Here is a 26,948-nt window from a genome sequence, read left to right as displayed (position 1 = left end):
GCACGCACCCAGCTCACGTGGGTGTGGCGTCTCTTAGTATGAAGTCTGCTTCTCCACGTCTCACTGTGCCCGTGCGGATTTCTCCTTCTGCCAACTCTTCCTTCTCAGCTATGGCCTTCTTGGACTCTGGTTCTGCGGGAAATTTCATTTTGGCCTCTTTTGTTAATAAGTTCAACATCCCTGTGACCCGTCTCATCAAGCCGCTCTACATTTCCTCGGTCAACGGAGTAAAGTTGGACTGCACTGTGCGTTACCGCACAGAACCCCTGCTCATGAGCATGGGACGGCATCACGAAAAAATAGAATTTTTTGTTTTGCCCAACTGCACATCTGAAGTCCTCCTCGGTCTGCCATGGCTCCAACGCCACTCTCCTACCCTTGACTGGACCACCGGGGAGATCAAGAACTGGGGTGCCTCTTGCCACAAAAAATGCCTCACGTCTGCTTCCAGTCCCGTCAGTCAAATCTCAGTGTCTCCTCCTCATAGCCCCCGTCCTGGTAACACTCTGCCCCGTGCCAAGCTTCACCCTCTGCCCCCCCTCCCCATTCCCACTCCTTCTGAACTGCCTGCCGTTGATGTGTATACCCAGGACTTCTCTCTTCTCCAGAAGGAGACTCTACAATCGCTCCCAAAGTCCTCGTCCCTGGTGGAGCGACAACCGGGCAAAAAGAGGGGGGACCTAAGGGGGGGGGGGTACTGTTACGCCGAGCGCTCCGGGTCCCTGCTCCTCCCCGGAGCGCTCGCGGCGTTCCTCTCTCTGCAGCGCCCCGGTCAGACCCGCTGACCGGGAGCGCTGCACTGACACTGCTGGCGGGGATGCGATTCGCATAGCGGTACGCGCCCGCTCGCGAATCGCATCCCAAGTCACTCACCTGTCCCGATCCCCGGCTGTCACATCCTGGCACGCGCGGCTCCGCTCCTTAGGGCACGCACGCCAGCTCTCTGAGATTTAAAGGGCCAGTGCACCAATGATTGGTGCCTGGCCCAATCAGTCTAATTAGCCTCCACCCGCTCCCTGCTCATATAACCTCACTTCCCCTTCACTTCCTTGCCGGATCTTGTTGCCTTGTGCCAGAGAAAGCGTTATAGTGTTTGCCTTACCAGTGTTCCTGACCTCTTGCTATCGCCATTGACTACGAACCTTGCTGCCTGCCCCGACCTTCTGCTACGTCTGACCTTGCCTCTGTCTAGTCCTTCTGTCCCACGCCTTCTCAGCAGTCAGCGAGGTTGAGCCGTTGCCGATGGATACGACCTGGTTGCTACCGACGCAGCAAGACCATCCCGCTTTGCGGCGGGCTCTGGTGAATAACAGTAGCAACCTAGAACCGATCCACCGACACGGTCCACGCCAATCCCTCGCTGGCACAGAGGATCCACATCCAGCCTGCCGAATCCTAACAGCGTTTCGCTGGACAACCAGCTTCATCAGGCTTTATAGCGTTTGTATTATCTTTATATGGCTTGATTTGGACATGTAAGGCTTTTTTGCGCTGTTTGTAGATTTTATCTTGATTTTTGTAATTCTTATTAGACAATGGCCCTCATTTATCATTGGAATCCCGACAGTTTTTGTCGGGGTTTTTTTTTTTTTTGGCGCAAGATGTCTGCGACAAGGTGCATACATCGTGCGACAAACTGCGACAAGCCTTTCCTACGAACCCGACTCAGAGATTTTGAAAGCCTAAAAAGAGGCGTTTCCGACCAAAACCTTGGTTTCCCACTGATTTATTAAGAAACCCAACCCGAATTTTAGGGTTTCAGTGTCCTTTTTTCCCCACTGCTTCAAGCAGTGGGAAAAAGTGTTTGCCATTTCCCTAATTTTGGAATCTTCATAATTTTTGCTGTTTTTTTGAAAATTTGCGAAATAATTGAAAAAAACACGACATTTTAAAAATCGGACAGCTGCGACCAAAAATCAGACTGCGCCCAAAAAAATCCGACAGCGACAACACTTGCGACAAATTAATAAATTGATAGGGAAAAAGATGGTCGGGTTACAAGCCCCCCCAAAAAAACAACCCGACTTTTTTGATAAATGAGGGCCAATGTTGGGGTTACAATCTCTTTTTTGTCAAAGTCTTATTATTTAGACTATGGCCCTGATTTACTAAGAGTGTTGTGTAGGTTTCTTTGTGGGTTTTAATTCCCTACAATTTTTTTACACAGTATTTACTAATGTTTCCCTACATTTTTCCCATTTCCTTACATTTTGCTTTTTTTTTACACATGCTCTGATCTGAAAGTTTTTGTGAAAATGACGGGAACACGCCCTCTTTCTGTGACCACGCCCCCTTTCCCCAAAAGACATGCCCCTTTTTTTCAGGTTATCTCAGTAAAATGGAGAGTTGGTGGGGCTTTTCATTTCTGGCGCAGACAGCACTCCAAGCAGACAGAATTCTGGCTCAATGAGACAGAATTCTGGCACAAATTCCGGCGCAGACAGAATTTCTGGTGCAATGAGACAGAAACTGGCGCACAACCCGACAAAACACATAGTAAATCAGGGCCTATGTGTTGGTTTATAGTGTCTCCTAGGTGTCTGTGGTTTCATCTGCCTAGTGTCTTTAACTAGCTATTTTTGCTTCGATACTGATGGCCTTTCAGGTAGTTTACCTATCTCATTTTGCTCATGCTTTCTAGCAAAGTTAATTATTTTAGCAGCTTCTCATAATGTCTTTTTCTCTGAAGTTATGGCTAAAATTACCTGATTCAACGGAAATGTATTTATAAATGATGTTATCATTATACTATCTTTCCCAGAATCATTCTGGAGGCACACTCATAGAGAGTCATGAAAGAATATGTATCTTCCTTTTTTCCGATTCGTAATGTTGTCCACAGCTCGTATGTAGGAATGTCATGTAAGCCTTCACGAAGTACAGATAACCTATTTATATCAGTACATTTAAGCCAATTTTCTTTTTGGAAAGACTGTTCTGCTCTTCGCCAAATTGTTTCCGGTGTCCATAGTTTAAAAAGTTTGTTTATATTTTCCTGTGTGAGGCCAAATCTTGCTACAGGTGATTCAAATATCTCTGCATTTAATTACATTAACTGTAATTTCTCATGAAATGCAGGGATTTGACATTTTATCTTCATAAAATATGCTTGCGCTTTTACAAATTTAAATCTGCTCCTTTATTTGCATTGATCTGTCATTTTGACAGATGTCAGCAGCTGACTGTTTTTCCCTTAACCCCTTAACGACGAGCACCGTAAATGTACGTCCTGGTGATGTGGTACTTAACGCACCAGGACGTACATTTACGTCCTAAGCATAACCGCGAGCATCGGAGCGATGCCGGATCATGCGCGGCAGGTCCCGGCTGCTGATCGCAGCCAGGCGCCCGCCCGTAATGGCGGACACCCGCGATCCCGCGGATGTCCGCCATTAACCCCTCAGATGCCGTGATCAATACAGATCACGGCATCTGCAGCATCGCGGTCACTAAAATTGATGATCGAATCGCCCGCAGCGCTGCCGCGGCGATCCGATCATCCAGCACGGCAGACGGAGGTCCCCTCACCTGGCTCTGCTGCCTTCCGGGAGTCTTCTGCTCTGATCTGCCTTCCCGCAGACCAGAGCAGAAGATGACCGATAATGCTGATCAGTGCTGTGTCCTATATATAGCACTGAAAAGTATTAGCAATTGAGTGATTGCTATAAATAGTCTCCTTGAAAACCCCCCTCCCCCAATAAAAACGTAAATTGTCCCATTTTCCCTATTTCACCCCCAAAAAGTGTTAAAAAAATATTTTGTATGCTTATTTGGTATAGCCACGTGCCTAAATATCTGAACTATTAAAATAAAATGTTAATGATACCGTACGGTGAATGGAGTGAATGTAAAAATTTTAAAAAGTCCAAAATAGATGCTTTTTTTTATAACATTTTATTCCCCAAAAAATTTATAAAAAATGGATTAAAAGTTATATATAAGCAAATATGGTATAAATAAAAAGTACAGATCACGGCGCAAAAAATTAGTCCTCATACCGCCGCTTATACGGAAAAATGGTCTTCAAATAGGAAGATTTTAAACGTACTAATTTGGTTAAAAAGTTTGCGATTTTTTTAAAGCGCAACAGTAATAGAAAAGTATGTTATCATGGGTATCATTTTAATCGTATTGACCCAAAGAATAAAGAACACATGTCATGTTTACCATGAATTGTACGGTGTGAAAACAAAACCTTCCAAAATTAGCAAAATTGCGGTTTTCTTTTTAATTTCCACACACAAATAGTATTTTTTTGGTTGCGCCATACATTTTATGGTAAAGTGAGTGATGGCATTACAACGGACAACTGGTCGTGCAAAAAAAAAGCCCTCATACTAGCCTGTGGATGAAAATATAAAAGAGTTATGATTTTTTGAAGGCGAGGAGGAAAAAACGAAAACGTAAAAATGTAATTGTCTGCGTCCTTAAGGCCCAAATGGGCTGCATCCTTAAGGGGTTAAGTCACCACTACACTGAGTAGTAAAATCTCTTTGAGAAATACTAATAGTATCAGGTGTCAGCACAGACATATTCTGAACTTATCCTGTTACGTCACTATCATACTGTATAGCGATATCTTTACTGTTATCATTCTTATCTTCTTTTTTAACAAAGTCATTGAATATTTTCACCAAGCGACAAATATTTAGTTTTTTCCCTATTTACAGATATAAATTTACTTTCTAATTCTTTGTTCTTAGCTTCACATTCTGTAAAAAGATCAAGCTATACTGTCTTTAAATCTATCTCATCACAAGATAAATTTGGAACTTGCACAAAACTTTTTCCTGCCATAATAAAATTAATTAACCTTAAGGACCAGGCCATTTTACACCTTAGGACCAGAGCGTTTTTTGCACATCTGACCACTGTCACATTAAACATTAATAACTCTGGGATGCTTTTAGTTATCATTCTGATTCCGAGATAGTTTTTCGTGACATATTCTACTTTAACATAGTGGTAAAATTTAATGGTAACTTGCATCCTTTCTTGGTGAAAAATCCCAAAATTTGATGAAAAATTTGAAAATTTTGCATTTTTCTAACTTTGAAGCTCTCTGCTTGTAAGGAAAATGGATATTCCAAATAAAAAAATTTTTGATTCACATATACAATATGTCTACTTTATGTTTGCATCATAAAATTGATGTGTTTTTACTTTTGGAAGACATCAGAGGGCTTCAAAGTTCAGCAGCAGTTTTCCAATTTTTCACAAAATTTCAAACTCACTATTTTTCAGGGACCAGTTCAGTGGAAGTGGATTTGAAGGGTCTTCATATTAGAAATACCCCACAAATGACCCCATTATAAAAACTGCACCCCCCAAAGTATTCAAAATGACATTCAGTCAGCGTTTTAACCCTTTACGTGTTTCACAGGAATAGCAGCAAAGTGAAGGAGAAAATTCACAATCTTCATTTTCTACACTCGCATGTTCTTGTAGACCCAATTTTTGAATTTTTACAAGGGGTAAAAGGAGAAAATGTATACTTATATTTGTAGCCCAATTTCTCTCGAGTAAGCACATACCTCATATGTCTATGTAAATTATTCGGCGGGCGCAGTAGAGGGCTCAGAAGCGAAGGAGTGACAAGGGGATTTTGGAGAGTATGTTTTTCTGAAATGGTTTTTGGGGGGCATGTTGCATTTAGGAAACCCCTATGGTGCCAGAACAGCAAAAAAAAAAAACACATGCCATACCATTTTGGAAACTAGACCCCTTGAGGAGCGTAACAAGGAATTTCACTAAAATGTGTGTTTCCCCCCCAAATTTCACATTTTTGCAAGGGTTAATAGCAGAAAAGACCCCCCAAAATTTGTAACCCCATCTCTTCTGAGTATGGAAATACCCCATGTGTGGACGTCAAGTGCTCTGCTGGCGCACTACAATGCTCAGAAGAGAAGGAGCGCCATTGAGCTTTTGGGCAAAAAAATTTGGGAATGGAAGTCAGGAGCCATGTGCGTTTACAAAGCCCCCCGTGGTGCCAGAACAGTGGAACCCCCCACAGGTGACCCTATTTTGGAAACTACACCCCTCACAGAATTTAATAAGGGGTGCAGTGAGTATTTACACCCCACTGGCGTTTGACAGATCTTTGGAACAGTGGGCTGTGCAAATGAAAAATACAATTTTTCATTTTCACGGACCACTGTTCCAAAAATCTGTCAGACACATGTGGGGCGTAAATGCTCACTGTACCCCTTATTACATTACGTGAGGGGTGTAGTTTCCAAAATGGGATCACATGTGGGTATTTATTTTTTTGCGTTTATGTAAGAACCGCTGTAAAATCAGCCACCCCTGTGCAAATCACCAATTTAGGCCTCAAATGTACATGGTGCGCTCTCACTCCTGAGCCTTGTTGTGCGCCCGCAGAGCATTTTACGCCCAATAATGGGGTGTTTCCGTACTCAGGAGAAATTGCGTTACAAATTTTGGGGGTCTTTTTTTCCTTTTAAAGCTTGTGAAAATAAAAAGTAAAGGGCAACACCAGCATGTTAGTGTAACATTTTTTATTTTTTTTATGTTTTGCAACATCTGGAGGGCTACAGTTAGAGACCACTGTATAATGGTCTCAAACTGTACCCTCCAGATGTTGCTAGGCAACTCACCAGCTTCCGTCGGATCCAGCAGCACGTCATCGCCGCCCGCCGATCTCCGTCACCCGCAGCCTCCGTCGCCTGCCCGGATCGGTAAGTGGATCTTTGGTGTCGGTCCCCGTCATTTCCCCATCCTGCCCCGCCTATTGTGGGAGGGCAGGGCGGGGAAAACGAAAGTAAACCCCCCCCCGCCCTCGATCTGCTATTGGTGGTCACGTCTAGACCACCAATAGCAGGGATAGGAGGGGTGGCAACCCTGCCACCTCACTCCTATCGCTTCAGAGGGATCCTGGGTGTCTTAGATCCCCCTTACATTGCGGGTCACCGGGTCACTATAGACCCGTAATGACCCGGAATCGCGCAAATCGCAAGTGTGAATTCACTTGCGATTTGCCGCGATCGCCGACATGGGGGGGTCTGATGACCCCCCTGGGCATTTGCACGGGATGCCTGCTGAATGATTTCAGCAGGCATCCCGCTCCGATCCCTGCACGGCGGGGACTAGAACTGCCCATGACGTAAATGTTCGTCCCTGGTCCTTAAGACCCAGGGTGTCGGGATGTACCGTTGGGTCCTGTAGGGGTGTTACGCCGAGCGCTCCGGGTCCCCGCTCCTCCCCGGAGCGCTCGCTACACTCTCGTTATTGCAGCGCTCCGGTCAGATCCACTGACCCGGTGCGCTGCGATCCTGCCTCCAGCCGGGATGCGATTCGCGATGCGGGTGGCGCCCGCTCGCGATGCGCACCCCGGCTCCCGTACCTGACTCGCTCTCCGTCGGTCCTGTCCCGGCGCGCGCGGCCCCGCTCCCTAGGGCGCGCGCGCGCCGGGTCTCTGCGATTTAAAGGGCCACTGCGCCGCTGATTGGCGCAGTGGTTCTAATTAGTGTGTTCACCTGTGCACTCCCTATGTATACCTCACTTCCCCTGCACTCCCTCGCCGGATCTTGTTGCCATTGTGCCAGTGAAAGTGTTCCTTGTGTGTTCCTAGCCTGTGTTCCAGACCTCCTGCCGTTGCCCCTGACTACGATCCTTGCTGCCTGCCCCGACCTTCTGCTACGTCCGACCTTGCTTCTGTCTACTCCCTTGTACCGCGCCTATCTTCAGCAGTCAGAGAGGTTGAGCCGTTGCTAGTGGATACGACCTGGTCACTACCGCCGCAGCAAGACCATCCCGCTTTGCGGCGGGCTCTGGTGAACACCAGTAGTGACTTAGAACCGGTCCACTAGCACGGTCCACGCCAATCCCTCTCTGGCACAGAGGATCCACCTCCTGCCAGCCGGCATCGTGACAGTAGATCCGGCCATGGATCCCGCTGAAGTTCCTCTGCCAGTTGTCGCCGACCTCACCACGGTGGTCGCCCAGCAGTCACAACAGATAGCGCAACAAGGCCACCAGCTGTCTCAACTGACCGTGATGCTACAGCAGCTACTACCTCAGCTTCAGCAATCATCTCCTCCGCCAGCTCCTGCACCTCCTCCGCAGCGAGTGGCCGCTTCAGGCCTACGACTATCCTTGCCGGATAAATTTGATGGGGACTCTAAATTTTGCCGTGGCTTTCTTTCGCAATGTTCCCTGCACTTGGAGATGATGTCGGACCAGTTTCCTACTGAAAGGTCTAAGGTGGCTTTCGTAGTCAGCCTTCTGTCTGGAAAAGCTCTGTCATGGGCCACACCGCTCTGGGACCGCAATGACCCCGTCACTGCCTCTGTACACTCCTTCTTCTCGGAAATTCGAAGTGTCTTTGAGGAACCTGCCCGAGCCTCTTCTGCTGAGACTGCCCTGTTGAACCTGGTCCAGGGTAATTCTTCCGTTGGCGAGTACGCCGTACAATTCCGTACTCTTGCTTCAGAACTATCCTGGAATAATGAGGCCCTCTGCGCGACCTTTAAAAAAGGCCTATCCAGCAACATTAAAGATGTTCTGGCCGCACGAGAAATCCCTGCTAACTAGACATGTGCAATTCGGTTCGGCACGAATGTTATATTTAACGAAAATTACCGTTTTCGTACATTCGGAGCGATCCGAATGAACGAAAAAACATCTTGAGCATCTCCGAATAGCGCCGATAATACGAACAGGCAAACAACGAATACCTTCGGTGAACAACGAATGCGTTCGGTGAATAACGAATGCACTCGTTAAATAACATCGTTCGGGGAATAACGAATGCATTCGGGTAATAACGAATGCATTCGTTAAATGACGAATCATTCGGAAAATAACAAATCATTCGGGAAATAACATTCGGGAAATAACGAATGCATTCGTGAAATAACGAATCATTCGGGAAATAACGAATGCATTCGTTGTCCGTAAACGAAAGTAAAGTAATAATTCTGCATTCTTTTAATTGGTCCTTGGGAGGTCATATGATCGGAGTTCATTGTCACATGGTACCATATGGTAACTTTTAGCCAATTAGCTTATTCCATTCAATCCCTACTGTATTGCAGACAGTAAGGCTGTTTTATTCAGTTGTGAGGTAGTCCTGTGAGACTGGCTGGTGGTGTTACAGTTGCAGTGTGTGGAGAGAGTCACTGGATTTGCAGAAATGGACGGTTTACCTGATGATAACTTGGCTTCTGGCACAGAGACAACAGGCAAACAAGCTAAGGTAACACCTGTACTTTTTTACAAAAGAGGATCAGCAGCAAGGCCTGCAGCAAAGTCCCATGCTTCATCAAGTGGCCATACTCATCATCATATCCAAGAAAAAAATAAGACAGCCACCACTAGTGCTGCTACTGTGGCCCTTAATGTCTCGCAATCTGTTAGACACCAAGAAGGAGAGGGAAACAAGAAGCAGGGCTCACAATCAGACATGGACATAATGCATTTAAGTACGCCTCTTCAAGGTGTAGACATTGGAAGCATAGAAGAGGAGGTACCCCTTGATTTCATTCATGATGTGTCCAGTCCTGAACAATATCAAAGTCCTGTATCGCCACTCCTATTTACAACTGACCTTCCAGAATCATCACCACCATCATCCTCTGGCTCTTTAGTTGTAATGGATACACCACCCTCCCATTCAAGTAGTGCCACCGTCCCCAGTACAAGGCCTCCAGCTTCCAAAAGCAATCCCCTCCTGCAAAATGCCCCATCTGCACAACCCGGTTCCAGTTCCAGCCGGAAATCTAAAGTTTGGGAGCATTTTTCAATAGTTGGTGATGGTAGATCAGCTAAATGTAAGCTATGTGGCAGGGAAGTCAGTCGTGGTAGAGTTATAGGGCATCTGACTAATTCTGGCATGAATCACCATTTGCGCACACACCACAAGCCAGTCCTGTTAAGAGAAGACAGTGGGTTGTTGTCACCTCCACCCAGTAAAAAAAGGGCAAGTGCTAGTTCCAGTGCTACCATCAGCTCACATAACCTGGACAAGGGGCACAGAGGTGAAGCTGTTGACCCCAGTCAAGCAAAACAGCCCACCTTGGATCAATTTAGTGGATTTCATTCCAGGGGGATTTCAAGACAGCAGTCCCGTAAAATTACCCGCCTCATTGGCGAGCTCATAGCCGTCGGGGGAGCTCCCTTTAACATGGTGGAGGGGGAACCGTTTAAACGTCTAATGCAGGCAGTTGCACCCCAGTATGTAATTCCATCCCGTACCACATTTAGTCGCAGTATAGTACCCTCCTTACATAAATCTTGTGTGGAGTTAATAAAACAGGAGCTAGGCAGAGCCACAGGACAGTCTGTACATTTCACCACAGACTTGTGGAGTGCTCCCAGTGGGCAGCATGCCTTCTTATCACTAACAGCACACTGGTGGCAGCCCATTGTAATGGAACCAGCCCAAATTACATCAGGGCCAAGAAGCACAGGAGCTGGTGTTGTAGAAAAACAAAATCAGGGGCACTGCTCATTCCTACTGCATGCAGAGGTTTTAGATGAGCAGCACAGCTCGCATAACATAACCCGTGCATTACAGAAAATGGTGGCAGAGTGGCTTGGGGAGCAGGCAAATACACAGGCGAAGATGGGGTTTGTGGTCACTGATGGGGCAGCCAATATGTTAAAAGCACTGCGGGATGGCAAATTTGTTGGTGTCCGATGCTCCGCCCATGTCCTCCATCTTGTAGTAAAGGCAGGTATAGATGACACCACTGAGAGCAATACAAAGCTCTCTGAAGTGTTAGACTCCTGTAGGAAAATTGCAGGCCATTTTCATAGAAGTGTGAAGGACAGTCACATTTTCAGGCAGGAGCAGATTAAGGCAGGTCTTCCTCAACACCGCCTGAAGCAGGATGTAAGCACCAGGTGGAATTCTACATTGGACATGCTTGAAAGAATTCTGGAGCAACAAAAAGCTATACATGCAATGTCACATGAGCATGTCATCGGTGTGGCCAGACCACTTAGCAGGGAGGAGTGGAAAATAATAGCTCAGGTGGTGACTGTACTAAGCCCCTTTCGTGCAGCCACAGAAAACCTAAGTCAAGAAAGTGCAAGCTTGGCTCAAGTCATCCCCCTCTTTACCCATCTTGTTAACAAAATGGATGCCATCCTCAACCATAGAGAAAACTTGCCTGGAGGATACATAGTACCTGATGTTGCCCCACTTGTCAGGAGACTGCATGGACAATTAAACCGGAGGATCACAGAGCTCACTGATGCTTGCCCTGAATTGATGCTTGCCACCATGTGTGACCCCCGAATTAAGGGCAAAATGGCACTCCAAGCCAATTCCCTAACAGGCTGGAGAGAGAAATTAATCAACAGGGTGTGTGACAGGCAAAGACACTTGGTTGTGCCGTCAGAGAGGGATGATGAGGATGATGAAGAAGAAGAGGAGGATGAGCCTGCTATGTCATCATCATCATCCATCACAAACACTGCTGGACATTCATCAAGAGCTGCTGACTTTTGGGCAGAAACTTTGCAAACCTTGGTCGGACACACCAGACAACCCTCAAGGATACCCAGAGATAAGGTTGCAGAGACTGTAAAAAGATATTTGTCTGAACCCCATCTGGCACCTACAGCGGATAGTCTCAAGTACTGGGATGAAAGGAGGGCAATTTGGCCTGCTCTCTCCATGGTGGCCCAGGAGCTCCTATCCTGCCCCCCAACCTCTGTGCAAAGTGAACGGGTATTTTCAGTCACTGGCAATATTCTCTGCCCACAGCGTTCACAGCTGGCCCCTCAGCTCATGGAGCAGATGACTTTTCTTAAAGTAAACATGCCCAAGCTGGGATACCCTGCCCTAAGCTTTGACACCAATTAGTTATGAGTTCTACAGTTCAAGTTAAAAGTTGAAGTTCTTGGTTACAAGTTGGAATGTTGGATCCCGTTGTGTTATCAGTTGTTTGAAAAAGTTAAGAAAGTGAACAGCACCATCAAACAGGTTAGTGGTCTGTCAATTTTCTTCTTAGCCTCCTAACATTACATTTAGAATGCTAATAATTTCTATTTAATTTATATCTTTCCCTCCTTCTTTTAGGATTTAGTGGACATTTAGTGGACATTTTTGTGGATACAACAAGGACGTCCATTTATGTGGTAAAGGAGATCAGCAAATCAGTGGTAAGTAAATGACAATTTTTTTTTCTTAAAGGGGTACTCCGGCACTTAGACATCTTATCCCCTATCCAAAGGATAGGGGATAAGATGCCTGATCGCGGGGATCCCGCCGCTGGGGACCCCCCTCATCTTGCATGCGGCACCCCAGTTAAAATCAGTCTCCGGGGACTGATTTTAACTGGGGTGCAGTGTTCAAGATCACAGGGGTCCCCAGCGGCGGGAAACCCGCTATCAGGCATCTTATCCCCTATCCTTTAGATAGGGAATAAGATGTCTAAGCGCCGGAGTACCCCTTAAATGACAGTAGTGCTTTACAATGCATCTGACACTTAAGTGACCTCTATTAAATGGAGCACAGATCCCAGCAGCATATTAAAAGTCACAGTGTAATAAATGTATAGCTTTAGTACCTTAAAGGGGTATTCCAGGGAAAAACATTTGATCCCCTATCCAAAGGATAGGGAATAAGATGTCTGATCGCGAGGGCCCACTGCTGGGACCCCCAGCGATCAGACATCTTATCCCCTATCCTCGGCTAACACACTCGCCTAACACATGTGTGAAAGGCTTAACTCTTCCACGCCTGGAAGAAAAGCACAGAAAACATATAATGCATGAAAAACAATGTCTGAACAGGGCCTGAAACGGGAAAATGCAAAAACAAATAAACGGACATTACACCCAGGTTCACAATGCCTCAGGACCCCACCTCTCCAACTGTTGAGGTAAATAATAATAAATTAGAGTTACTATTGCAATACACATTTCATGCACTGGTGGAATCTGTGCTCTGCTATCAAAGTTATCATCAATCATGTAGACACCACAACAGGAGATCAATTTTTTCTTACCTACAATTTTTTTTAATATTTTGATGGCAAAGGCCTTGAATGCAAATGTAGCAATAAATAACAACTGTAATCATCATTTTTTGCCTTGTATGCCTGCTGTCTACAATCAGCCAGCATAATCATACCAATTGCATGTTTATATTGTAGGAAGGATTTGGCACCATTTTGTATGAGGTTACAATATACAAGTCAACATGAAACTTTGGTAATAGAATACAGAGGTAATACAATAAACCTAAACATTGCCAACATTTCTAACATAACAAAACTGTCAACCAGCCTAAAAATAATGATTCTTTAATCTTTTAGGTTTGTGAAGGTGCCCCATTGTTGCTGCTGCTGGTGTCAGCCAATGGAGGTGATTGGCTGATTCTTGATATTGCCGTCAAGAGGTCCACCCTTAGCTGTGCTGTGGCCTGAAGGTGCTGCTGGCTGACCCGGGCCAACATCACTTGGATGTCGTCAGCCTGCCGTCGGTGAAGTTGGTGCATGGTCCTATTCAAGCGTCGCATCTCCCGTGCAAGGTGCCTCGTCTCCCTGGACAACCTGTCCCTTTCTTGGAGTACCCTAAGGTACGTGTCCATTGGGACAGATGCGGGTGCTGGGGTTGGAGATAGTGGACTGGGTGGACTGTGGATAGCTGGTGAACAGGCAGCTGAGCTCAGGGGTTGGCCCATGTCCTCCTCAGGTACTGGCACATTATCATCTGCCTCAACCTCACTCCGGCTCTCCAAATGTGACAGGACAGGTGATGGTGGGGAACTGTCATGGTGACTCCTTAATGAAGCCTGGCCTTGTTGATCTAAAAAAAAATTATAATAATGAAAATTTAAAAAAAGTATTTTAAAATAAAAATCAAGTGACTGAAAACAGTTGTGTTGTTGACCATTACATGATACACAACATACTCTCCCTAAGGCTTAACAATATAATAATTAAGTTATTGTACTGGTGTATATTTGTCATCTAACCCTATAAATGTTATACACCATTATACACTACAAATATACACCATTGCAAATAGCTAACCATGCTTTTTATCACAATAGGCAATTTAGCTGAGTAATTTACATAATATCCACATTGCTATCAATATAGAATTAGAAAATACAAATTTACGAGTTGTGTGGACATGTCAAAAGATGACATTACAGTGTGTCTCATTCCTTTGACTCGCTGCCAAAGGAAAGGGGTGGCCGTAGATCACTCTATTTCCAGGCTTTCAATCATGTGACCATTTCTCAACATAGCTTACCTGTCCTCGGGGCTCCGGCGCGTCCTCTTCAGGATCCCCTGCATCGTCAGCGCTCTCCATCGTTGTCATCACATCGCCGTGCATGCCATCCTGTCATCCAATAGGAGTGGCTTGCATAGCGGCGTAATGGCGGCGACGGAGAGCGAGGATGCCGAGGAAGCAGAGGCCTTGCCGGAGCGTCGGGGACACAGCGACAGCGATGGCAGGTGACATCCAGGGCAGCGGTGACGGTCCGTAGTGGCGGGTAAAGGTGAGTATAACCTCCAATACCAGTGGTCTTCAACCTGCGGATCTCCAGATGTTGCAAGACTACAACTCCCTGCAGTGCCCGGACAACAGTTGGCTGTCAGGGCATGCTGGGTGTTGTAGTTTTGCAACATCTGGAGGTCCGCAGGTTGTAGACCACTGTCCTATACTTTACATTGCACGGATCCCTGTTGAGGGATCCGTGCAATGTTAAGTATAGGAAGCTGTACTCACCTGTCCCCGCCGCTCCAGACTGCGTCCTCACCACTCCCGATGCAGTCCCAGGGGCTTCCGATGCTGTCCTGCTGCTCCGGGTCCACTTCACGGGTCCTCTAAGAGGCCATCATATGTCAATTTGATCATATGTCGGGGCCATCGCATATCGGGGGGTTACTGTATAGGACAACAACGGGGTAGACTAGATTCCCTGACATCTGCATGTCCCAACATTACAAATAGCATAAATGCTTTAAAGGGGTACTCCGGTGAAAACCTTTTTTCTTTTAAATCAACTGGTGGCAGAAAGTTAAACATATTTGTAAATTACTTCCATTAAAAAATCTTAATCCTTCCAGTACTTATTAGCTGCTAAATACTACAGAGGAAATTCTTTTCTGTTTGGAATGCTCTCTGATGACATCACGACCACAGTTCTCTCTGCTGATGTTATTATAACACTTATCACACTTTATTTATTTTTGACCTTAGTGGGATTTGAACCCAAGTCCCCAGCACTGTAAAGCAGCAGTGCTAACCACTGAGCCACCATGCTGCCCTTAGCATACATCTGCTATGCATGGTTGCTAAAATGGACAGAGATGTCAGCAGAGAGCACTGCGTTCGTGATGTCATCAGTGTTCCAAAAAGAAAGGAATTTCCTCTGTAGCATTCAGCAGCTAATAAGTACTGGAAGGATTAAGTTTTTTAATAGAAGTAATTTACAAATATGTTTAACTTTCTGCCTCCAGTTGATTTAAAAGAAAAAAGGTTTAGGTTTTCACTGGAGTACCCCTTTAAGAATCATTATTGAGCTAGGGGGGAAAAATACAAATATATAGTAATACAGTTATTGTATAAGTTCTAATAGTTATTTTTTTTATTTTCTTGTTGTTTTATCAATTAATATTATTGTAATACGTAATTAATCATATATATAATTTTACTCACCAGATCTCTCTGCCTCGGATGTCTGAGCCTCTGGCAGGAGGTGCTTCTTCAACTCCAGCTCCCAGTTCTTGAAGTTGATGTTCCTCCTCTGCTGCTGCTTTTTTATTTTTTTGAGGACTGATGCCCTGCAGTCATAGTACCTGTTTGTGTTTTACATAAAATAGTTTATTCAAGTTTATCATACCATTTCCGTTTTATGACAATAAACAGTTTTGTTGAGAAACAATTTTGTTCTTTTGCTTCAATGCTCATATTTCTGCATTTATACCACACTACACAGATATAGTCAGACTTATCCTCTTTATCTTTACTAGTTATTCAAACCAATCCTTCAATTCCCGGAAAATGGCAAAATATACTATAGCAGTGTTTACCAACCAGGGGTGCCTCCAGCTGTTTTAAAACTAAAAATCTGAGCATGTTGGACTATGCTAGTATATAGTCCATAGGTCAGTGTTTCACAACCAGGGGTGCCTCCAGCTGTTGCAAAACTACAACTCCCAACATGCTGGGAGTTGTAGTTTTGCAACAGCTGGAGGCACCCCTGGTTGGGAAACACTGACCTATGGACTATATACTAGTATAGTCCAACATGCTGGGAGTTGGAATTTCATTTGGAGCAGCTGATGAGCCACATGTATGAGGGCATGATGGTAGTTGTAGTAACTAACTGCAACTCCTGACTTAAAAAAAATTACAAAAAATACATAAAAAAAATGTCACATTAAAAGGGTACTTTTTTTTTAAATCAACTGGTGCCAGAAAATTAGGCAGATGTGTACATTTTAATTAAAAAATATATATATATATATTATTCCTTCCAGTACTTATTAGCTGCTAAAGAGGAAATTATTTTCTTTTTCAAACACAGAGCTCTCTGCTTACATCATGAGCACAGTGCTCTCTGCTGACATCTTTGTCCATTTTAGGAACTGTCCAGAACAGCATATGTTTGTTGTGAAGATTTTCTCCTACTCTGGACAGTTCTTAAAATGGAAAGAGATGTCAGCAGAGAGCACTGTGCTTGTGATATCAGCAGAGAGCTCTGGGTTACAAATAGTAATGAATTTCCTATGTAGAATTCAGCAGCAACTTAATACGTACTGTAAGGTTTATGGAATCTGATCAACTTTCTGGCACCAGTTGATTTAAGAAAAAAAAAAAAAGTTTTCAATCAGAGTACCCCTTTAAAACAAAAACGGTACTGTCAAAAACTACAGACCGGGGTGCAAGGAGAACTAAGAAAGTTATAGGGGTCAGAATACAAAAAAATTGCCCCCTCATATGTGTATCCTCATGTCACGCATACATAATTACCGGTAGTTATGCAGATGAGCAAGTCCACTATTTTTTTGCAAGAAAGGTGGTTCCCCACTTATGGAGCATTTGCTTTAGGGGCGAATCCACGGATACATCGGTATACACTAGATGTAATTACAAATCTAGTATGTAAAGGACATATGTGTAACAAACAATAAAGGTTATAGAATGGTATACCTGTCCTAGACCAAGACCAGCAGAGTTTATGCTTTGCAATATGTCTTTGCCAACACATTGATGATGATATCATACTGAAATATTTACTCACCGATGCCTGATGCTGAGAACTGTCCTGTCCGCTGTGCCACTTGCAACTTGGGACACTTTCTTCCTCACCCGGCTCCAGGCGGCCATCTTCTCCTGGGTGCCCACTGTCGTGTTGAATAACACGGATTTTTCTGTGCTAACAGCAGCCACCAGTGCTACATTCTCTGCCTCCGTGAATTTCGGCCCTCTTTGTTTTTTGGCTGGTGGGACTCCCACTGAGTGCAGACTCTCAGACTCAGATGTGTGGCTGCCACTGCCAGAGTCCGATATTGTCCAACCACTTTGTCTTGCGATTGGACATGCTCGGACTTTACTCCTCCTCTTCTCTCCTCTCCTCTCCACGCCACCACTACACTCAGACACATCATCCGCACGCTCACTCACACATGCTCTATCACTCACATCCACAACAGCACGCTCACTCACACATGCTCTATCACTCACATTCACAACAGCACGCTCACTCACACATGCTCTATCACTCACATCCACAACAGCACGCTCACTCACACATGCTCTATCACTCACATCCACAACAGCACGCTCACTCACACATGCTCTATCACTCACATCCACAACAGCACGCTCACTCACACATGCTCTATCACTCACATTCACAACAGCACGCTCACTCACACATGCTCTATCACTCACATCCACAACAGCACGCTCACTCACACATGCTCTATCACTCACATCCACAACAGCACGCTCACTCACACATGCTCTATCACTCACATCCACAACAGCACGCTCACTCACACATGCTCTATCACTCACATCCACAACAGCACGCTCACTCACACATGCTCTATCACTCACATCCACAACAGCACGCTCACTCACACATGCTCTATCACTCACATCCACAACAGCACGCTCACTCACACATGCTCTATCACTCACATCCACAACAGCACGCTCACTCACACATGCTCTATCACTCACATCCACAACAGCACGCTCACTCACACATGCTCTATCACTCACATCCACAACAGCACGCTCACTCACACATGCTCTATCACTCACATCCACAACAGCACGCTCACTCACACATGCTCTATCACTCACATCCACAACAGCACGCTCACTCACACATGCTCTATCACTCACATCCACAACAGCACGCTCACTCACACATGCTCTATCACTCACATCCACAACAGCACGCTCACTCACACATGCTCTATCACTCACATCCACAACAGCACGCTCACTCACACATGCTCTATCACTCACATCCACAACAGCACGCTCACTCACACATGCTCTATCACTCACATCCACAACAGCACGCTCACTCACACATGCTCTATCACTCACATCCACAACAGCACGCTCACTCACACATGCTCTATCACTCACATCCACAACAGCACGCTCACTCACACATGCTCTATCACTCACATTCACAACAGCACGCTCACTCACACATGCTCTATCACTCACATTCACAACAGCACGCTCACTCACACATGCTCTATCACTCACATTCACAACAGCACGCTCACTCACACATGCTCTATCACTCACATTCACAACAGCACGCTCACTCACACATGCTCTATCACTCACATCCACAACAGCACGCTCACTCACACATGCTCTATCACTCACATTCACAACAGCACGCTCACTCACACATGCTCTATCACTCACATCCACAACAGCACGCTCACTCACACATGCTCTATCACTCACATCCACAACAGCACGCTCACTCACACATGCTCTATCACTCACATCCACAATAGCACGCTCACCGTCACCATCCTCTCTCCCAGACACCACAGACACAATTTCTCTCATTCCAGACATTGTTTTTTTCACACAATTTACGCACAATACAATCAATTTCTCACTCTCAGTACACGCTGGCAAGATTTATCAATCTGTGTGAGAGAAAAAGGGGAGTGACCACAACAGCCAATCACATGTCAGATAATGAACTCTGGTAAAGTGAAAGCTGAACTGTGATTGGTTGCTATGGGAGACCAGACCACTCCACTCTTTCTCTCACACAGTTTGATAAATCTGGGCCACTGGGTGAAAACTCTGAGCCCCTGACTGACCTGGCCTAACTTTACTTCGGCTGTTTTCGTTAATCGTTAGGAATACAGCAACATAAAACGAATAATGTAATTTGCCGAATTCGAAAGTAAAACGAATGCGGCCGAAATAACGAATGCGACCGAAATAACGAATATGTCCGAAGTAACGAATGCGCCAAATGTAACGAATGTGTACGAAATAATGGACGGGTGTGATATAACGAATGCATCCGAAATATATTTCGGATTGATCCGAAAATGTACGGATGCATCCGAAAACAGATTGAAACGAATTACTCTATAACGAATGTGCAACAGAACCGAATTTTTTTTAATACGAATATGTACGAAACGAAAATAGACGAATTTTTTGGTCGTGCACAAGTCTAGAGGAGTCATCCTGCTGCTATTCTTCTTCTTTCCCACTTGTTTCTTGTCCTCCTCCTCTTCTTCTCTCTCTTTCTCTTCTTACCCTATGGTTCCCTCCACTTCTCCCTGGCCTTTTTCCTGCCTTCACTTCCCCCTCTTCTTACTTTCTTTCTACTTTACGATCCTATCCCCGCCCCTTCCTCCCATCCCCCTTGCCCCCATTCCCCTCCCCCCTCCAACTCCCCCCCCCTCGTTCCCCTGCCACCCCTCCTCCTATCCCCGTCCCTGAGATGCTTCCTGCTCCCCCACCCCCTATCTCTCATATGTACTCCAGTGGACGTGCACTGAGTTGTGATTACACGACTGTCATTTTTTGCTTGTGTTGCAATCCCTAGCTGTGATGCTGCGACCCTGCCTTGTGTTGACCTGTATCGTGGTCTTCTGACGCTTACTCCTTCTTTCTGTTTGTATGCATATCTTGACGTCTCGCTAAGACCCTTGGTTTGTATTTTCGTTTGACCAATGTTGTCATCGGAATAGCAGCTGACGCCATTATTTACATTTTTGATTATATGAGAGTGGGGATAGGGCCCTGTTTATTTACTGTTATGTGCTTGTACCCATTATTATTATTTTTGCATCTCTTTTGTATTACTATTTGCAAAACCTTAATAAACCTCTACTTAAAAAAAAAAAAGAAGTAATTTACGAATCTGTTGATAAAAAATATTTGTGAAGCAAAATTGAAAAAAAAAGTGCCATTTTGGGGCTTCCGATTCTATTTGGGGGCTTCCAAAAAAAGTGCCATTTGGGGGCTTCCGATTCTACGCAGTGCACTTTTCTGTAAAAATGACACCTTATATTTATTCTGTAGGTCCATATGTTTAAAATTATACCCAAAATGATACTTGGAAAAATCTATTCTAAGTCTTCTTCACTTACATAGTTACATAGTTAGTATGGTTGAAAAAAGACATACGTCCATCAAGTCCAACCAGGGAATTGAAGTGAAGGGTGTAAGGGGATAAGGGAAAGGGATGTCGTTTTATAATTCTGCATAAGCATTAATGTTATTTTGTCCCAGGAATGTATCTAACCCTGTTTTAAAGCTGTTAATTGTTCCTGCTGTGACCAGTTCCTGAGGTAGACCGTTCCATAAATTCACAGTCCTCACGGTAAAGAAGGCGTGTCGCCCCTTTAGACTAAACCTTTTCTTCTCCAGACGGAGGGAGTGCCCCCTCGTCCTTTGGGGGGGTTTAACCTGGAACAGTTTTTTTCCATATTTTTTGTATGGGCCATTTATATACTTATATACGTTTATCATATCCCCCCCTTAAACGTCTCTTCTCAAGACTAAACAATTGTAACTTCTTTAATCGCTCCTCATAGCTAAGATGTTCCATGCCCCATATTAGTTTAGTCGTGCGTGTCTGCACCCTTTCCAACTCCGCAGTGTCCCTTTTATGAACAGGCGACCAAAACTGAACAGCATATTCCAGGTGAGGCCGTACCAATGCTTTATAAAGGGGGAGTATTATGTCCCTGCCCCTCGAGTCCATGCCTCTTTTGATACATGACAATATCCTGCCGGCCTTGGAAGCAGCAGCCTGACATTGCATGCTGTTCTGTAGTCTGTGATCTACAAGTCACCCAGATCCTTCTCTACCAGTGACTCTGCCAGTTTAATCCCCCCTAAGACATATGACGCTGCAGGTTATTAGTACCCAGATGCATAACTTTACATTTATCCACATTGAACCTCATTTGCCAAGTGGATGCCCAGACACTTAGAACCTGTTGCTACTCCTAAACAAGAGTTAATTTTTGGAATGTTGGAATAAAGCAATGGCATCTTCTCATGCATTTTAACACCATCAGGCTTCTACCAACAACCAGGGATACTTTATGCTGCTTTAGTTTGGTGTGAATTAGCCTTAAAAATGGTTGAGCTGTAATAGTTACCATGGGTTACAGCAAGTCGCCATAACTGAGCCTTAAAGGGGTTCTCCGGTGCTTACACATCTTTTCCCCTATCCAAAGGATAGGGGATAAGATGCCTGATCGCGAGAGTCCCGCCGCTGGGGACCCCGTTTGTAATCAGTCCCCGGAGCGTGTTCGCTCTGGGTCTGATTACAGGCAACCACCGGGCCGGCAGCATGTGATGTCACACCTCCAGCCCCGTGGGACGTCACGCTCCGCCCCTCAATGCAAGCCTATGGGAGGGGGCGTGACAGCTATCACGCCCCCTCCCGTAGGCTTGCATTGAGGGGTGGAGCGTGACATCACACGGGGGCGGAGGCGTGACACCACACGCCGCCGGCCCGGTGGTCGCCCGTAATCACACCCAGAGCGAACACGCTCCGGGGACTGATTACAAACGGGGTGCCGCGTGCAAGATCCCGGGGTCCCCAGCGGCGGGACTCCCGCGATCAGGCATCTTATCCCCTATCCTTTGGATAAGCACCGGAGAACCCCTTTAAAAAGACTTTAAAACTACTTATATACATTCCTTACAGTGATAGACAGTTGGTTAGTGCTATTAGGCATTGTTATAAACATGTTTAGGGGCTTATTTGCTGGTTCTAGTCGACCGGAGCTGAACCAAACTTGCAATTTCCAAAAAGTTTGGTGAGTCCAACAAACCAAACTTTTCAAAAGTTCTCTCAGTTCTAATTACCAACAAGTCTTCACCAGATGTTGGTAACAACCCAAGTAATCCATACATATGAAGAATTGAAAAGAAATAAGAAATTAAGTTATGTGTAATAATTTAAAATCACACAGGGAAAAAGTATTGAACATATCAAGAAATGGAGGTGCAAAAAAGCCAAGACGACAGCTGACATATTTCTGTAATTAAAAAGCAATCCAGCCCCCTGTCAGCTGGTTCAGTGCCAACTGGTGTCTACAAAAAGCTCTCATGGCCAAGGTATCACACAAGAAACATCTCATGGTGGGTAAAAGCAAAGAGCTCAAGACCTTCATAACCTAATCATTGAAAACACAATGTTGCCGTAGGTTACAGGTGTATTTCTAAGCTGTGAGCACTGTTGGGGCCAAAATATGAAGGAGGAAAACAATCATTTCACCATAAATTTGCCTTGGACACGTGCTCCTTACAAAATTTCTGACAGAGAAGTTGAAATAATAATCAGAAGAGTTGTTCAAGAACTCTTAGACACCTGTAAAGAGCTTAAAAAAAACTGGAATTAGTAGGTACTGTTGTCTCAAAGAAAACAGTAAGTAATCCACCATTGCATGTTGAATAAATAGCATGTTGAAGCTTGTTTAAAGTTTTTTGCGCAACATTTTGAAAAAACTGTGAAATTCTGTGAGAACAGAGGAAAGCAAAATGGAACTGTTTGGTGCCATAATACACACCATGTCTAGAGGAGAAATGGCCCCGCGCACATCACCCTAAAACACCAGACCAACTGGAATTTGGAGATGGGAACATCATGGTGTGGGGCTTATTTTTAGCAAATGTTCTGGCAAACTTTATATAATTAAAAGAGGGATAAATGAGCAAATTTACTAGACAAAAATTTCCTGCCATCTATGAGGATGAAGAAGGTGAGAGGAGGGTGGACATTTCAGGGGGACAGTTATCACAAACACTCAGCCAAGGAAACTCAAAAATGATTTCAAAGAAAGAAAATAAAGCTGCTAGAAATGCCTGGCGTATCACCTGACATATCCTTTAGACAATCTATGGAAAGAACTGAAGAACTATGAATCATGATTCATAGATGAGGCCTGCGGAACCTTCATGATTTGAAGACTGAGGGGAAGAATGGGGTAAAAATGTGGCAAAGCAATGCATGTGACTAGTGTCTCCATAGAGGAAGCGTCCTGGAGCTGTCATTACCAACAAAGGTTTCTGCACAAAGTGCTAAATAAATACCAGTAAGTGTGTTCAATACTTTTTCCTTGTGTCATTTCACATTATTACACATAACTTAATTTCTGATCTTATTTGTTTTGGTTTCTTTGTATGTTTGGATTACTTGGGTTGCTACCAACCGGAGATGAGCGAATTTTAGAAAAATTCAATTCGGCGGATTAATCAAATCTACTGAAAAAAATGGGTTTCAATTTGAATTTATTTGCGGCAAATCACTATTAAAAACGGCTATTTTCGGGCTACAAAGAGCCTCAATTTGGGTGTAGAACACTTTGCGAGTTGTAATACACACCAGTGCTGCAGTACAGAGTCGCTGTGTAGTACAGCCCAGTACAGTATTTTTAGGCACCAAAAGCAGGTGACTATGGCTTTTAGTGCTCACCCTATCTGGCCCATATTAGCCTCAGAGTTGTTGTACACACCAGTGCTGCAATACAGAGTTGCTGTGTAGTACATCCCAGTACATTATTATTAGGCACTAAGGGGGAGATTTATTAAAACCTGTCCAGAGAAAAAGTTGCTGAGTTGCCCATAGCAACCAATCATATCACTTCTTTCATTTTTCAGAGGCCAAAAATCAAATTGGTAGCTATGGGCAACTCAGCAACTTTTCCTCTGGACATGTTTTAATAAATCTCCCCCTAAAAGCAGGTGACTTTGACTTTTAGTGCTCACCCTAACTGGCCCCTATGAGCTTCAGAGTTGTTGTACACCCCAGTGCAGCAGTAGTCGCTGTGTAGTACACCCAAAAGTGTACTTTCTCTCTCCCTTCTCTGTCACTGCTTTTCTGCAGTGATTTGGGCTTGTGGTGAATCGCTGCTGTAAAGCTGTTTCTTTGTGGAACACACACACTCTCTCTCTCTGTAATAAAATGCTTAAATGACTTGCTGTAGCAATGGCTGCCAATTATATAGGGCTGTGACATCAAAGGGCTGGCTGGCTGCTGATAGGCTGCATGCTGCATGTGATTCAGGGTGATCCCGCCTACCCGCCTTTCCAGAATTCCTTTTCCCATGTCCTCACGTGTGGAGCCGCCATTTTAGATGCCCTGGAGCCTGGATGGAATTTAATGAAGCGATTCGTCTTATCAAATCGCGTCAATATTCGGATTCGTTATGAATCAAATTTTTCAGGTACCGTATTTTTCGCCGTATAAGACGCACTTTTTTCTTCCCCAAAACTGGGGGGGGAAGTTGGTGCGTCTTATACGGCGAATACCTGTGGCCATCAACGGCCGGGACCCGCAGCTAATACAGGACATTACCGATCGCGATGATGCCCTGTATTAACCCTTCAGACGCGGCAATCAAAGCTGACCGCCGCTTCTGAAGCGAAAATAACACTAACCCGGCTGTTCAGTCGGGCTGTTCGGGATTGCCGTGGTGAAATCGCAGCGTCTCGAACAACTTACAGGACACCGGGAGGGACCTTACCTGCCTCCTCGGTGTCTGCTCCGTGCCGGGATCCCCTGCATTGCCGGCGTTCTCCTTCGACGTCTTCACTTCGTCGTGCACGCTGTCCCGTCATCCAATAGGAGCGGCGTGCGTAGCGACGTGATGACGGCGACGGAGAGCGTGGATCCCGGGGAAGAAGACGTCCGGAGCATCGGGGACACCACGGGGACGCGGTGACAGCAATGGAGCAACATCTAGGGCAGCGGTGACGGGTCCAGAGCGGCGGGGACAGGTGAGTACTACCTCCTATCCAGTGGTCTTCAACCTGCGGACCTCCAGGTTGTCCCGGCTGTCCGGGCATGCTGGGAGTTGTAGTTTTGCAACATCTGGAGGTCCACAGGTTGAAGATCACTGTTGGGTGCAGAATCTTTTTTTCTAGATTTTGCACCTTTAAAATAGGGTGCGTCTTATATGCCGGTGCATCCTATAGGGCGAAAAATACGGTAATTCGTAACAAATTCGGATTCGCCAGATTCGATTCGCTCATCTCTACTGTTATGCCGAGCGCTCCGGGTCCCTGCTCCTCCCCGGAGCGCTCGCGGCGTTCTCTCTGCAGCGCCCCGGTCAGACCCGCTGACCGGGAGCGCTGCACTGACATTCACGATGGGGATGCGATTCGCATAGCGGGATGCGCCCGCTCGCGAATCGCATCCCAAGCCACTTACCCGTCCCGGTCCCCGGCTGTCATGTTCTGGCGCGTGCGGCTCCGCTCTCTAGGGCGCGTGCGCGGCAGTTCTCTAAGATTTAAAGGGCCAGTGCACCAGTGATTGGTGCCTGGCCCAATCAGCCTAATTAGCTTCCACCTGCTCCCTGTCCATATCACTTCCCCTTCCCTTCCTGGCCGGATCTTGTTGCCATTGTGCCAGTGAAAGTGTTCCTTGTGTGTATCTCAAGCCAGTGTTCCAGACCTCTTGCCGTTGCCCCTGACTACGATCCTTGCTGCCTGCCCTGACCTTCTGCTACGTCCGACCTTGCTCTTGTCTAATCCCTTGTACCGCGTCTATCTCAGCAGTCAGAGAGGTTGAGCCGTTGCCGGTGGATACGACCTGGTTGCTACCGCCGCTGCAAGACCATCCCGCTTTGTGGCGGGCTCTGGTGAAAACCAGTATTAACTTAGAACCGGTCCACTGACAAGGTCCACGCCAATCCCTCTCTGACACAGAGGATCCACCTCCAGCCTGCCGAATCCTAACAGTAGATCCGGCCATGGATCCCACTGAGGTGCCGTTGCCAAGTCTCGCTGACCTATCCACGGTGGTCGCCCAGCAATCGCAGCAAATTGCCCAACAAGGACAGCAGCTGTCGCAGTTGACCGCCGCGTTACAGCAACTTCTGCCACTGCTACAGCAGCAACCATCTCCTCCGCCAGCTCCTGCACCTCCTCCGCAGCGAGTGGCTGCTCCTAGCCTCCGCTTGTCCCTGCCGGACAAATTTGATGGGGACTCTAGACTCTGCTGTGGCTTTCTGTCTCAATGTTCCCTACATATGGAGATATTGTCGGACCAATTTCCTACAGAACGGTCTAAGGTGGCATTCATAGTAAGTCTTCTGTCTGGAAAGGCCTTGTCTTGGGCCACACCGCTCTGGGACCACAATGATCCTGCCACAGCCACAGTCCAGTCCTTCTTCGCTGAAGTCCGTAGTGTCTTCGAGGAACCAGCCCGAGCCTCTTCTGCCGAGACTGCCCTGCTGAACCTGGTCCAGGGTAATTCTTCAGTAGGCGAGTACGCCATCCAATTTCATACTCTCGCCTCCGAATTATCTTGGAATAACGAGGCCCTCTGCGTGACCTTTAAAAAAGGCCTATCCAGTAACATCAAGGATGTGGTGGCCGCACGAGAGATTCCTGCCAACCTCCATGAACTTATCCATTTGGCCACCCGCATTGACATGCGTTTTTCTGAACGACACCAGGAGCTCCGCCAGGAAAAA

The 26,948-nt window shown here is 45.8% G+C and overlaps 1 protein-coding gene across 1 annotated transcript in view; it reads right to left on the bottom strand.

Moving 5' to 3' along the window:
- Window positions 1-12,452: 12,452 nt before the first annotated feature.
- Window positions 12,453-26,948, bottom strand: part of LOC130367337 (complement C3-like) — a 56,917-nt gene continuing 42,421 nt past the window's right edge. Inside the window, exons 11-12 of the mRNA XM_056569746.1 lie at window positions 15,649-15,788; window positions 12,453-13,782 (exon numbers count right to left, since the gene is read on the bottom strand). Coding sequence (XP_056425721.1) covers window positions 15,780-15,788 — 9 coding nt within the window. The 3' untranslated portion in view covers window positions 12,453-13,782; window positions 15,649-15,779. The remainder of the gene's footprint in view (window positions 13,783-15,648; window positions 15,789-26,948) is intronic.

The sequence above is a fragment of the Hyla sarda genome, chromosome 4 (genome assembly GCF_029499605.1).
Source record: "Hyla sarda isolate aHylSar1 chromosome 4, aHylSar1.hap1, whole genome shotgun sequence".
NCBI classification, from domain to species: domain Eukaryota; kingdom Metazoa; phylum Chordata; class Amphibia; order Anura; family Hylidae; genus Hyla; species Hyla sarda.
This window is presented reverse-complemented; position numbering and strand designations above follow the sequence as displayed.